General features: G+C 49.6%; 1 protein-coding gene across 7 annotated transcripts in view; it reads left to right on the top strand.

Annotated features, from left to right (window-relative positions):
* LPIN1 (lipin 1) overlaps window positions 1-4,404 on the top strand; it is a 158,187-nt gene extending 153,783 nt beyond the window's left edge. For all 7 annotated transcript variants that reach the window (XM_055120998.1, XM_055121000.1, XM_055120999.1 and 4 more), the window contains one exon: window positions 1,690-4,404. In XM_055120998.1, coding sequence (XP_054976973.1) covers window positions 1,690-1,849 — 160 coding nt within the window. In that variant the 3' untranslated portion in view covers window positions 1,850-4,404. The remainder of the gene's footprint in view (window positions 1-1,689) is intronic.
* The last annotated feature ends 10,494 nt before the right edge of the window (window positions 4,405-14,898 follow it).

The following is a 14,898-nucleotide window of genomic DNA, read 5'->3' on the forward strand; positions in this document are numbered from 1 at the left end:
TCTCTGTTTGTGGCGCGCAACCATTCCAGTGCCACATGTGTGTTTGCCCGTCAGAACACACTGTCTCTGTACCATCTGTGTACACACAGATGGCGGGAACCCCCCAGGCGGGAGGGAAAGGGTATGTCCTCTCCCCCCGCTGGTGTCCTGTAGGCCCCACCTGCTCTGATCAGCCCTGAGGCACAGCATGCGGGAGAGGGTCCGGATCTGGGGCTCATCCTGGCGGTGAGCATGAATCTGCTCCTGGACAGAGGCTCCCCCACCCCCAAACCACACATGTCCCACAGGCCTAAAAGCCAGGAGGTATTTACAAGTTCATTTTAAATCCCAGAGAAGACATCATTCTTCTTTGTGAAGAGAGAATTTCCCCATTTCGTGCAAGCACATCATTTCTTTAATAAAGGCCCTTTGGAGGTCCATTATTAAATACACACTCTTCATCCTTATTTAATAAGTTGTTCCATGCCTCAGAACATACTAACTCCTGGAGTTTGGATTTCAAAAGCCCTTTTTGAGTCTTCACAAATTGGAACTGGTGAGGGACCCAGTGACTGTCAGGGAGGACTCTCGGGGTATTCGAGAGACTTGAGCTTGTCAGGATTTTTATTGGAGGCACCGGGAGGTCTGAAAATGCATGTTTAGTATAGCGATTTCTGTTTGTTGTGTAGACCACAGAGGCTAATGTGCAGCATCTTAAGAACCATAGGCAGCACAGTGAGAGCACTATTGAAGGGAGCATTGAGAAGCACTAGTCCTGTTCAACTCTGTGCTCTCTAAAGTTGAAGGGCCTGAGAGCCAGAGGGGGGCAAGACACTAGCTGAAGGTTACATAGCAAGCAAGGTGGCCAGTTCGTTGTGGAATTAACTTGGATATCCTGGTGCATTATTTTGTGGTTGCACACATTCTTTTATTTCATTCTCATATAAAACTTAACACTGTGGAGTTTTCTGTTTTTTCCCTTTACACTTTGAGAACCATGTACTTTAGCTGTTTGGTTGAGGTAACAGAGTGGGTAACAGGAGAGCTGACAGTCAGAGTCGGGGCCCCTTAACTGCAAGGCCCAGTGTTTTTACACTGAAGGGGCATCTGACTCTGATGCTGCACAGATGAGCACAGGCAGTGGTTCTGCTTCCCCGATCCCCCATGTCCATACAGGAGACTATCCCTCATTGGAGCTGATTTCCTCTTGCCTTCCTTCCTTAGATCCTTGTCCCTTGGTTGTGTGACCTTCTTTGACTTGATCCCCTCATATTTCAAAGTTATTCTAGAATAATCTCTATTGTATTGTGACTTGTCTGTTCCTCAGGGCCATTCTCAAGCACAGCCAGAGCAGGGTGTGTGTGTGCTGTATATATATATATATATATATATATATATATATATATATATATATATGCTTGTGGTGGGTGTGTGTGTGTATATATATTTGTATGTGCAGTGTATATGTCATTTGTGTGTGGTATGTATATGTATATACCTATGTTGTGTGTTTATGTGAATAAAGAATCCAAACAAGAAGCAAAAGGAACCACTGACTGAAATTTTACTCTTTCTGTGATGTATGTATGTGTGGGGTGTATGTATGTGTATGTACAGTGTGTGTGGGGGGGAGGGAGTGGTGTGGTGGCAGGAGTTGCATGTGGCCACTGTATCCCTCAAAGGCACTGACCTTGTCCCTTGTCCTTTCAGCTATGTGAGACTCTGTGAAGTGGTTGACCACGTTTTCCCGCTGCTGAAGAGAAGCCATTCTTCCGACTTTCCCTGCTCAGATACTTTCAGTAATTTCACCTTTTGGAGAGACCCACTGCCACCCTTTGAAAACCAAGATGTCCATTCGGCCTCTGCATAAGTTGCTCCAGGCAGCCTCCCTGGCGTCGTCTGCAGCCTAGCAGCCCCATTAAAGGATAGGTTTTGGGAACCATGGCTCGGGCGCTCTGCAGCTTGCCGGGCAGTCATTTGCTTGTGAGCTGGGAGAACTGAGCAGCATTTTCCAGCCCCCTCTGTCCTAGGGTGGGTTGACCCTGCTAAGGGGTAATTGAAGAGTGCACTTTATAGTCTTGGAGCCAGGTGCAGGCACAGAATGGAAAACCTACCTTCAAGGCCACTTGGTCCTCCCCACTGGCTTCTGTTCCTAGGGTCTTGGGAATAGGGCCACGTGGGTTCAAGATACCTGAGCAGAGGAGGCTGCCCTGAGTCCCCAATGTCCACATCGTTCATTTACTGACTCTGGGCTGAAGGGGATGGGAGCTCATTTCCATTGGCCTGGTATAGGCACCGCTGCCTGCAGAGTGGAGGGCTGTGCTAGTGTGTGTGTGTGTGTGTGTGTGTGTGTGTGTGTGTGTGTGTGTGCTGAAGGGGATGGAAGCTCATTTCCATTGGCCTGGTATAGGCAATGGCCCCCTGCAGAGAGTGAAGGGCTGTGCTGGTGTGTGTGTGTGTGTGTGTGTGTGTGTGTGTGTGTGTGTGTGTGTGTGTGTGTGTGTGTGTGTGTGTGTGTGTGTGTGTGTGGTGGGGACCCAGGATCTGAATCTGAAGTTTCTGAAGGGAACCCAGATCAGGCTGTCTGGGTCTTGACCTTGCCTTGCAGTTCCTTCCCCCCGCAGTATTTGCGTGGCCTGCCCCTTCTCACGTTTAGGCCACAGCGCTAAAGATAACCTGTGTCATTGGTTGCCTTCCCGCATATTTGTGGCTCAGGCTGGACTATTTATGCCTTAACACATCTGTTGACAGGCATGTTGCCTAGGGTGCGCTTTGCCTGGCATGCTCCGTGCGCCGTCCTGCGTGTCCCCCGCGGCCTGTGGCGGGTGCTGTTGCGGCTGTGGGCGGGAACAGAGCCGATGCCGGGGACAGTGTGAGGTGGATTCCTGGGGGTGGTCCCCGGGGTGGGGCGAGCACCCGACTTCGCTTTAAGAAAATCGTCACGCAAGCCGCCACGCCCTTTTCCTCTGTCGATATTATTTATTAGTCCCCGCCGGTTGCGTCGCTGTGTGACTAGCATGCCAGCACCGTCTCTCCGTGACGACTGTCTCTGTGCGCCCAACAGCGTGCGGGCGGGGGAGGCCAGCGCGCCTTGTGGTCCGGCCGCGTCGCTCCCCTCGGCGCTCCCCGCCAGCACCGTTCCGTTCTCTGAGGCCCCGGGGAGAAGAGGCTCCTCTCTTCTTCCCTTCCTTGTGCTTTTAGATTGTCTGGTGGCCAGAACGGTTTCAAAAGCAAGCGAATTATTTGGGGTAAAAGATTTTGATTTACTTTTGAAGTATTACAATTATTCTTTTTTTTTTTTAAAAAAAACTGTTTGACTCCACTGACTGGAATGAAATCACAATGTTAGAGCCACTGGAGGCTTTCAAAGAAGAATCCAAACGAGGAGCAAAAGGAACCGCTGACTGAAATTTTACTCTTTCTGTGAAAGAAGCCCCCGAGGTGTTGCCTTCGTGGTGGCGGACCGGCCCGCTGGCGCCTGACTGAGCATGCGCAGGACCCCGGGAACAACTGAGCATGCGCAGGGGGCAGGGCCGCCCGGGGTGAGGAGCAGGCATGCGCAGATCCCTTTTGTGGGTTGGGTTCTTTCCCTAGGATGGAAATGGGTCCTGCCTTTAATCATTCTGGCCTTGTACCACCAGTGATTTTTAGAGGCTGCCCGGGTTTTTTTTTCTGTCGTGAAGGTATTTTTTGGGGGGGGAGTAGAGGAGGTTTGAATTGTAGCTGAAGTATAAGCTCCAGGGGCCTTACCAAAGCTGACCCATTTTCCCTCGCAGGGAGAAATTGGACTGAGACAGGGGGGCGTGCCTCTTCCCTCCCTCCCTTTGCCCCGGTGCCATTACGAGGGGGTTACCCGCTTGTTGTCCCTTCTCTACATGGGTGGGAGATAGCAGGCCACACTGGCCCTTTCATTGGGTGCCCATGGAGCTAATACCCTCTCTGTCCTCCTGGGGCTGGGTCCCGCCCCGATGGGGAGCCCAGGAGAGGCTGAGACGTCTCCCCTGTGGGTGGCAAACCAGATTCGTCTGTGGGCTGTCATCCCGTGGATGTGAGTTGGCTTGTTTGTGTCAATGCCCTCGACACCCCACTGTCAAGCGCTATATGTGGGCCACGCCTTGGAAAGAGGCACTGCGTAGTCACAAGTCTCCCAGTGTTCAGCTCAGGTGATGAAGAACGAGGAGACCCCCGGACTATGGAAAAGCCCATCCGCTCGGTCCATTGGAGGAAGTGTTGACATCTTCAAGGAGCATTCCCTTTTCAATTTTAGGTCTGGATTATCACTTGAATTCTATCTGACTTGCTGAGTTGTATTTGTACGTGCCGTGCCGGTGCAACAATAAAAATCACTGTAATACTTCATTGTGTTGTGCCAGATGCAAAGCTAGAAAACATTGCAATAAAGGAGCCCGATGAAAGACTTCTAAATATGAGCCGTGTAAATTTGATTCGTTTCTACTAAATTAGATGCTGATTATTATTTTTTGGTGGGGGGAGGGGTGCCTTAGGAGATGCACGCTTGCTCTTCTTGACCAACTGGGTGGTCGGTTCAGTGCACTGACACAAGGATGCGATGCTGTCTGACCCTGCAGTGCTGGGAATGCCAAAGCCACCCCAGCAGTGCCGGGGGCCGCCATGGCCACATCCAGTGGTGCTCAAGGACCTCCAGGGCTGCATTGAGTGATGCTGGGTGGGGGGGGGGGGGGACCATGTGGTGCCAGGAATTGAACCCAGCCAGATGTATGCTAGGCATGCGCTTGAACCACTGTGCTATCTCCTAGCCTTAAGCTGCTCTTTCAGTCTGATTAAACACATTAATTAAAAAAAATTTTAAATTTTGTTGAATCACTGTGAGATAGTTACAAGCTTTCATGTTTGGGTTACAATCTCACAATGATCAAACACCCATCCCTCCACCAGTGCACATTCCCCACCACCAATATCCTGGGTATAACCTCCCCTTTCCCACCCTTCCCCTGCCTCTATGGCAGACAATATTCCCCATACTCTCAAGCACATTGATTCTTTATGTTCCCGCTGCTCCCAATCCTACCTATTGTTACTGTTGTTACTGTTACAGGGGTTTTCACACATTTGTGATGGTGCTGAGAGCCTCACACTTGGTTGTGTGACAGGGGTGACACCAGCGGATGTACATGGTGATGTGGTGATGCGGTGTGGTGCGGAGGTTGAACTTGCGATCAAATGTAAGGCAGCCACTTCACCACTGTTTTCTTGAATCTTCCCCCACAAAATCATTAAGTCTGTGAACCACTCAATATTTGCAATAAGCGAGACAGTCGTTTTGGATGCTATGGGCAAGACCTATGGTAAGACCACAGCTCTCCCGTGTACTTAGGGAGCCTGAGGGAAGAGGTAAAGGCTGCATTGCAGGGTGTGGCTCCACCCTGTCAGGAGTATCAGTCAAAGGTGGTGCATGTAGTGCCCCTGGGATGGGGCCCATAACCGGTGTTGACCCGTGGCTCTTCTGCAATCAGATTCTACTCATTGAGCTTAGTCAGCCCAATGTGAATGGCAGAGACCCAGGAAAGCAAAGTTGGCTGTACTCACAGGTCCTAGACTCAGGAGGTACCATGTGCCCCCAGGACCACAAGGGGGTCTAGGGAGGCACGAGTGGCAGAAGCCAAGGGTGAGTGTGGGAGTGGGGGTCTTGATTGGGGTCCTGTGGCACCAGCACAGGTCAAATGGCTTGGAATTGGCTAGCTTGAACAATTTCAAGGGGTGGCTCTGACATGCTGGCCTCTGGTTCTGGAATAACTAAGGCAGAGAGGTATTGCCTCCTGGCGTTGGGGGTCCGAGGGCAGAGAGGAGCTATGGGTTAGTGTGCTCCTCTCAAACCCTCCTTAGTCCAGCCCTGTGCTAGCTCCACAAATGTCCTAACCAGCTTCTCTCCCTGTCTGCAAGCTCTTCAAGAGTATTCAAAGCACTATAATCATCGACAGGAAATAAAAGTATAAATCAAGCAGCTTCCCTGATCTCACGTCCATGACCTCCTGGTCTAGGCTCATCGCTAGACTTTACCCAATTCATTTTCCAGTTTGACAAAAGTTGCTCAGAACCCCTTGATGAGTGAGCTCATGGCACTAATGGATCGGTCACGCTTCCCGTTGCTGACGTGCATGGTCCCACATGCCAGGAATCCTGTTGTCCTGAGGCAGCCTTGATGCTTTAGAATCACGCGGGTCTCTTGGGGCCTCACTTCTTCAGGGTTCCCCAGCAGGGTAGAGGCTGCCCTCCTGGAAGGTTCTGAGTGATCTCAGGATCTCAGCTTCGGGTGTCTGCAGCAAGTAAGGTTTGTGTGCTTTGCAACCAAAACATTGCTTTCAACATCACACATTTCAGATCTCAGGATTTATTTTTCCTTTTGAATGAGCTGCTGGCCCTGTTTTCCCTTGTTCTCTCTGCGGTACCACTAGGCTATGCTGTTTGCATGCTGTTGGCAGGCGGCTGTCAGGCGAGCAGGGGAGATGAGTTAGTTCTGTAGCTCGGATTTCCCCAGTATCTCAGCTGTGTCACCCGAATGTCGAAAACACTTTCTCTTTTGGTTCACGAACACGGACACCTCAGTAGACTCCACCCAGGAGCCCCATCATTGGGGTTAAGCAAGGAGCACGAGGGGTGAAGGGGGAGAGAGGGTAGAAGTCATGACTAGTGCTGTGGGACCCCCAAATCGGTCTCTTCCTGTGTAAGGCAGTGATTGTGTGCAGAGAGAACCAGCCCTGGAATAGGACGGGTGTTGTGGTGAAGAGGGAGGCAGGGACCCGTGAAAGTAAGATCTGGCCTTGGAATTGCCCCTTTCTGGAAGGAGTGGGGTCCTAAGCCACACATCAGCCGTTTTCCCAGTTCTTTGTCTCTGTATTTTGTCCCCAGATGAGCGGGCACGCGGGCACTACTCTATTTGCCAGGGCAGTGAGGGGTGGGGTTTCATCCCTACATGAGGAAAGATGGTTTAGATGCCACTGGGGGACTCCTGTCTCAGAATTGTCCCCATCTCTCCATTTATTCATGCTACAGGGAAAGGTGGCCATGAAGTATGGCCACACCTGCCGGAAGTGCAGGAACAGGGACCCCACAGTTGGCCCTGGAAGTCGGGCACACTCTGGCTGCACTCTCGTTCACGGTAGTTGCCCTGCCTTTAGCCACGGGGGTCTGTGGGCTTGACGAAGCTGCTGGGCCACCCTACAGCTGCACCAGGGATGTGTGGGCTTGTGTGTGTCTGGGAAGGGGGTGGGAGGGGTCACGGGGCAGTTTGGGGAGCAACATGACCCCATTGGCAGAGTCCAGGGTGGGGTCCCGGCGCTGGCTCAAAGGAGGGAGCAGCCTGCAGCCGTTTGTTGTTGGGGCCAACAGACCCCCCCCCCCCCCCCCCGTGGGCTGGGGTGAAATACAAACTGGCCAGTTTCGCCCCATCCTGCTGAGCTCTCCTGTGCACACGTGGAGTGGAGGGGCCCTCATCTGGCTTGCTCAATTCCTCCCTGGGGTTCTGAGGCACGCCCTGTCTCTCGCCACATCTGAGGCACAGACTCTGGTCCCAGGGGGCCCAGAGGCAGCTGGCACTGGACTTGACCCAGAATCTCAAGGCGTGGTCCTGACCCTTGGGTGCCCGGCTCCCGCCCTGAGCCGCCTCCCGTGGGAGCTGCTCCCCGTGTCAGGGTGGGGTGGATGGGGGATTCTGCCAAGACCAGGTGGCGGCTGAGTGTGTGAGCCAGAGACCTGGCTGTGCCCAGATTTCTGCAGGCTCCCTTCCTCCTGAAAATTGTCAGAGTCTGGAGGTGTTGTCCTGATGCCAGGCAGCTTTTCACTGGTGCAGGAAGTCCATTCAGCCCTGCATTGCTTTTAATGAGTTTTGCAAGCAAGTGGCCTCTTCCGGTGACTCATTCTGCCTTTTGTGAAACGGAGATTGTGGTTTTAAGTTTCACTTTGGAAAGTAACCACTACTTGGGCTGCTTTCTCCACTGCTGGAATCAGAACAAGTTACATTCATTTTGCAACAAAGAAATGTAAATGCCTTAGCGCCAGTCATTTTTCTGCTCTGATTGTAAAAACATCCTTTTCCGAGATGGATGACAGAGCCAAGTTCAGAAGAAATGGTTTATATTTTCAAGTAACACATTCATTTAGGAACTCTGGACTTGTCCTTCCCAGAGTGGCTTGATGGTTTCGCTTTTGTTCTTTGTCTTCTTGATTCATATTTCAGGGCTATCCTAAAAATAAACAGCGCTTGCTGGTTGAGCCAGGTGGTTAACGTCTGTTTTAGTGAGAGAGAGAGAGAGAGACTTATTTCTGGACAAAAGCACTTTTGCTTTCTTGAGCATATGTAGGAGAATGATCACAGAGGTAATTTCTTATGCCGTGCAATGGCTTTTAACTGGACTTTGCATGGAAATCTCAGTGTGCGACTTGAATACATAGGTGAATTTCTTAGGATTGCAAAGCACATGCAACAGCCACTGTACAACTCTCCAATTTCCTACTCAAATGAGAGTCATGTTCAAAACGTTACAGAGGGGACTAAATTAGTTTTGTGCAATTTTATGCAAATATGTCCGAACCTAAAACAGCAAGCTTTACTTCACTATAAAATAAAAGTGCATTTAAAAATTACATGTGGCACTGATGCAATTAACAGCTAATGTCAGGTGACAGGAATGGTTGATCTCGTGAAGCTAGTGAAAGTAGGTTGGATTTGCTTTGTGTCTATGTGTGGGAGAGAGTGTTCCCCAGTGATCTTTAGGAGACAGAGGGTACTTCTGGTGATACTTGGCCTGGCTGTGTGGATCTGCTGGTTAAGTCTGCAGGATGCGGGCTATGTAGGGACACCAGGACTATAACTTGTGGTGCGTAGGGTGTTATGCAGTATTGAGGATCAAACTCAGGCCCTTGTGCATACGGAGCTTGATCTACACCCGAGTCCATTGAGCTATCTCTCCAGTCCTTGAAGTTGGCATTTAGGGTTAAACCTGGCAGCGGTCTAGGGGCTACTCCAAGCTTGGTGCTTGGGGTTGATCTTTGTAGTGCTCAGCTAAATGCCCTTATGCATGCTTTATGGAATGAAGTGAGCAATTCTATTTCTAGAAAACCAGAGTGATAGTCTGACCAAAATTGGGCTTGCTGTGGGAAAGAGTTCATTCTGGGAGAAATCTACTTGTGTGCATTTGGGGTGTGGGTGAGCATCTGGGGACCAGCACTCTCAGAGGTCTGGGGATACCACCCAGCAGCTCTTACCTCCACAGTCACTCCTGGTGCAGGAACTAGGGTGGGATGACTGAGTGGCCTCCAAATCCTCAATGTCTGCTCCATTCTCCACAGCACCCAAAGATCAGAAGAGGTGCAGTGCCTGGACACTCTGAGATGATGTGGGGTCCAGGGTATTGTCTGTCCTGAGCATCCCCACCCCACCCCTGCAGTACTAGGCTGATGAGAGTCCTGATGAGGCTCCCAATTCTCCCTTGATGTTGGCAGGAAGGAGGAAGAAAGCGTGTTGGCTTCGACTGGGGTCTCAGAGAAGATCCATGTTTGCTCCCAGCAGTCCAGGGCCATTAGCAGTATTTCACAACAGTGTAAAATCATCCCGGTAATGTCTACAAAGGAAAGTTCAGACAGCATAGTTCAGGGGTGTTGATGCATGGGGTATTAAAATGTGAATTATGAGGGCTAACAGACTGAGCAGGTCTTGTGTGTGTTCCTGGGAATATCTCATTCGTGCATGTGGACAAACAACTTTTTGGAGGCCATTTACTTTGCGCTGATACCATTATTCATAAGTCTGTTGTAGGAACTCCTTAGACCTCATCCAACAGACATGGCCATCCATCACGTTGCCAGTGACCCATCTTTGAGTGTCTGTTTAAGAGTACTTGCCTCACTTTTGTTCACGCCTTCCTTTCCCCTCTAGTCTCACCCATTCCTCTCACACCCTGGCCTTAGCTCCATTTTCTTTGTCATCTCCTTCAACCTGGCTCATGCAAAGTTCTCTGGTGACTGTGCCCTTCCCTCAGTGAACTCACCCAATCTTGTGGAGCAAGACTATGCTGGGCCAGAAAGAGGATTGTCCGTTTCCCTTATGTCATTCCAGTTCAACAGTAAGTCCCATGTAAGGACATGCTCTTACAGTTCATCCCCAAAGCATCTGTCATCATCACTGGCGTTGCAAATGCTTTTGGATAGAAACAGTGACGATGACAGATGCTTTGGCACCTGTCATGCTCCCGGCCACCAGTCTTTGATCTGGGGCATCTGAGTCTTCATCCATGAAGTGGACAAACAACCTTTCCCTACAGGTTCCACATGGGTGCATGGAACAAATAATAGCGAAAGATCATGGGCGTATCAGTGCTCTGGAAGTTGTTGGATTAGAGCTGTTTCAAATCACTTTCTACAGCTATTTGCTCCATTTTTGGTGAAGAAAATTGAAGTCTTGGGAGACTGTGATCTGTCAGGGGTCTTCTGACCAGGGCAAGACAGAGCATGAACCAGGTCTCCAAATCCAGCCTAATTTCAAGTGTCATCAGAGTTTGTTCCATTGCACCACAGAGAGAGTAGAAGGGAGAGAGACAGAGAGAGAGAGAGAGAGAGAGAGAGAGAGAGAGAGAGAGAGAGAGAGAGAGAGAGAAAGAGAGAGAGACAGACAGAGAGACAGAGAGACAGACAGAGACAGACAGAGAGAAAGAGACAGAGATAGAAACAGAGATAGAGACAGAGAGACAGAGACAGAGAAAGAGAGAGTTGGAGAGAGAGGGATGGAGGGAGAGAGGGAGAGACGGATGGAGGGAGAGTTGGAGAGAGGGATGGAGGGAGAGAGAGAGGGGTGGAGGGAGAGAGGGAGGGAAAAAAGAGAATGGGGGGAGGGAGGGAGGCTCCTGCAACCTGGAGATGAGAGATTGGGGTTGTGCCTTGGAGCTGAGAAGTGTGAGGATGAGAGCAAGCACTGTCTGCCTACTGCGTGAGCCAGCACCCCAAACTCCACACACTGGGGAGAGTCATGGACCTCCACCCACCCGAGCAGACTGTGTTGAGAGGGCACCGCAGGGACAGGCCGTGAGAAAGACCCAAAGCAGCTTCCACATATTACTCAGCCTTGCATGATGGTATGCACCGCAGTGCATTGGCTTTTGTAAAAAGCTATCACATTTCATAAAAGGGGTAAGCACTTCCTGTTTTGACCAGGGAACAATGCAGAGAAGACTCCTCTCTCTCCCTTCCCCCCAAGAACTTTGACCTTTCAAGTCGGAAATATTTTCAAAGACCTAATTATGTGGGGAGAGGATGGCGGTGGTGGAGGCAGGGAGGGGGGCAGATACAGCTGAAGCTCTGGGGCAATTCACCTGGTCCTGGTGGAACTGGGATAGTGCCAGGTACCACGGAACCTTCACTGAACATGCCAGAGTAAGAGCTGATGGGGTAAGAGTTGGGACACAGGACGAAGGGCTTTTGTATTTTTCCCCAACCTTCACTTTAGTTTTCCGTAGATGTATTAGGACAGCATGACAGTATGACAGAATGATATTCATGTCCAGTTGTTGATGTCCTCTTGTATAACTTAGGGGAGTGCTCGTTGGTTGGAGCTCCCTGTGCAAGACAGGGCAGGGACAGTGAGCTTGGAGGCCTGAACCTTAGGAGGTGATCCAAGTGGTCTTCCAAAGAGCCCACTTTCATTCATATTGATTGGATTTTGCTGAGAAGCAGCTGCCTCCTTCGTTTCCCTCATCCAGCTGAACATCTAGCTGCGTGGGGTCTCTGCACATTAGCAGTGGGAACATGAGCAAGAGCATTCAGGATTATTTCTGATCACGACAGTTAAAGAGCAGGTGTACCTTTAATACGCTCCCCATTTCTGACAGCTGGGAGCATGGGTCTCTGAGGTAGAACCTATAACCCTTTGGGGGAGGCTCCCTGGCAAATACTACACTGGTCATTGTAGTGGCAGGAAGCAAGCCTTCAGGAGATTTAGAGGTTTATTTCTGGTTCAGCTAGCATTATCTGACTGATAAGAAGGGCAAGAACAGATAAGAGGAGAAATTCCAAAAGCAGTCTGGTGCTGGAGCCGCCTGGAAGAGAAAGACCACCAATACCAGCTTCCCGAGAGTGGCTAGGATTTCAGGAATGGCATACCATCCTGAGGGCGATTTTATCTCTTTACTCTGTCCGTAAGAGGAGGCAGAAGGGGGTGAGATATTTGACAGCACGAAAAAATACCACTGAAGAACATTCTTCTGCCATTTATTTGGGGGGTGGGGAGAGAAGGAGTAGGAGTAGTAATAAATTGAAAAAGCAACCTGTGATTTTTAAGAAAAGACCACTATTAATCCCAGAAAAAAAAAAACAAAAGTTGTCAAAGTGAAAATGATTCTGTTGTTCCACTGGGAGGTTTGGGATTGGGGAGTGGCAGCATCTGGAAATAGTCTTCACGTATCATAAGTCACTTCACTTATCATAAGTCAGTAAGCAGTGTCTAAATATTGTAACCAAAATTGATAGTGTTTCATATTTAGGAATATGAAAGAAAATGAACAGAATAAAATAATAAAAATAGTAAAGAAGACCTCACGATGGAAAGAATGGTGTAGGGCTGTCTCCAAAAAGAGGTGGGAGCATTATTTGTGTGGACTATAGGGGACGAGGCAAAGCTAGATTTTTTCCCCAGTGTTTTTGAAATACCCTTTGACTTTTAGAACTAGCTAAATATGTTGGTTAAAAATACTCCAGGAGGATAAAGATTATAAAAGGATATCAACAAAATTAAAAGGAACAAAAGAATAACGAAAATATAGGACGGGGGGAGGAGAAAAGAGAAATGAACCAACAGAAGGAATTGAGACCTCATCTCTATCCTACCCTTTAATACTTCTAAAAGGATAAGTTTTTTCACACCCAAACTTTCCTTATAGCTGGGGTCCCCTCCCCCCATCTCTCTATTTTTTTTTTTTGGTTTTGTTTTGGGATCGTACCTAGCGGTATTTATGGCTTCTCCTAGTTCTGCACTCAGGGATCACTCCTGGCAGGCTGAGGGACCATGTGTGGTTCTGGGGACGGAATTTGAGTCACCTACATGTAAGGCAGATTCATTAACCCCTGCACTATGTCTCTGATCCCTGGTGGCCCATTTTGACAGCATCAATCAGTACCTTTATAAAGGGCTTTGTGCTTGACATGAGTGCTTATGAAATAATTATTGATTTGTCTGAAGGTGTCTTACAGCTAGTGCTTGACAACAAAGTAAGTATTGGGGAAAAATATAACACACCTGCAGGACAGTGACAGCTGTTGGGGGATCTGAGAGGCATATGGCAAAAGGGAGACAGTTAAAGAGATTGTGTGTTGGGACCAGAGCAATAGTACAGTGGGTAGGGTGTTTGCCTTGCACATGACCAACCTGCGTTTGATCCTTGGCACCCCATATGGTCCTCTGAGTCTGCCAGGTGTGATTCCTGAACTTAGAGCTAGGAGTAAACCTTGAACACTGCTGGGTGTGGCCCTCAAAAGAAAAGAGAGAGAGAATAGACAGACACACACACACATATAGAAAGAGACAGAGACACACTCAAGCACAGAGAGAGAGAGAGAGAATGAGAGAATATACAGGCACACACACACAGAGAATGAGACAGAGAGAGAGACACGCACACAGAGACAGACACATACATCGAGAGAAAGAGAGAGAGAGAGAGAGAGAGAGAGAGAGAGAGAGAGAGAGAGAGAGAGAGAGAGAGGGAGGGAGAGAGAGAGAGGGAGTGCTGCCTGGGGGAAAGTGTGGTGAATACCCTAGGAAGGCACTGCATCTCTTGGGGAGTGCAGAAAAGGCAATTGAGGTAAGAGAGGAGATTCTTGGGGGGGGGTTCCTGGACTGAGTCTGATGAATTGAACGGACCATTAGGAGGCTGGCACCCTGGGAGGCAGATGAAGTGTGGCCTGTGAGCAGGAAGCAGATATGAGTCCATGTGGGCATAAGACAAATAGGAGCCACTATTGAGCGCATAGTGTACCCCGGGGCTGGTCAGTGAAGGAGGGGCTGGTCTGATGGGAGCAGTTAGTCCTCTCCAGCAAGGGCTGGGTCAGGACACCCCTGAGGAGGGGATTGGGACAGCTCAGAAGGCCGAGCCCTGTGCCAAGGCACCCATATGGCCAAGAAGAAGAGGGAACTGAGGGAGCCCAGGAGAAAAAAGTTCCCCAAAGAAGGGTGCTACATGGCAGGAATGTCACAGGCATTGCAAGACCAGCGAGCCCACACCTGGTGGCAGGTGCAGTAGGTTGTGTCTACTTGGGCATGCTTTATTTTATTATATATATATATTAAATTTCATTTTTATAATTGTTCACAATAATGGATTACATTCAATATTTTGACACCAATCCCACCACTGTTACACCTTCCCACCACCGTTATTTTGAATTTTTCCCACTGCCACTCAAACCTGCTGAACAGGCAGATGCTAAATAATTTATTTTGTATTGCTTGTTACGAATAGCACAAGATGTCACACGGCCGCTCTCGTGGCTGTGCACTCCTAGAATTCTAAAATTTTAGAGAGGATCTGGAGAGATCTCTGCAGTGAGCTGCTCAGTTCTGAGATTCTTTTGTGTATTTCTGGATCGTGGCCATTAAGGAGCTTAAACAGCAGCCGGAGGCAGTTAGTGGCCATGATATCCAGGGTCCCATGGGGACGGGGAGATGAGAAGGACCAGCCCATCCCCTGTCCCTGAAGCCTGGAGTTTGCAGACTCTGGACCTGCATACCTGGGATTTTCATTGGATTCTGCAAATTGGCAGCTGTTGGGAATTCCTAGGGGGCAGGTAGAGGGACCCCTGCTCTCGTCTGAGGCACCCTGGAGAAATTGGCTCGGCGCAAGGTCCAGAGGCATCTCTGCAGCGAGCTGCTTGGTTCCGAGATTCGTCTTAGGGCAT

The sequence above is a fragment of the Sorex araneus genome, chromosome X (assembly GCF_027595985.1).
Source record: "Sorex araneus isolate mSorAra2 chromosome X, mSorAra2.pri, whole genome shotgun sequence".
NCBI classification, from domain to species: domain Eukaryota; kingdom Metazoa; phylum Chordata; class Mammalia; order Eulipotyphla; family Soricidae; genus Sorex; species Sorex araneus.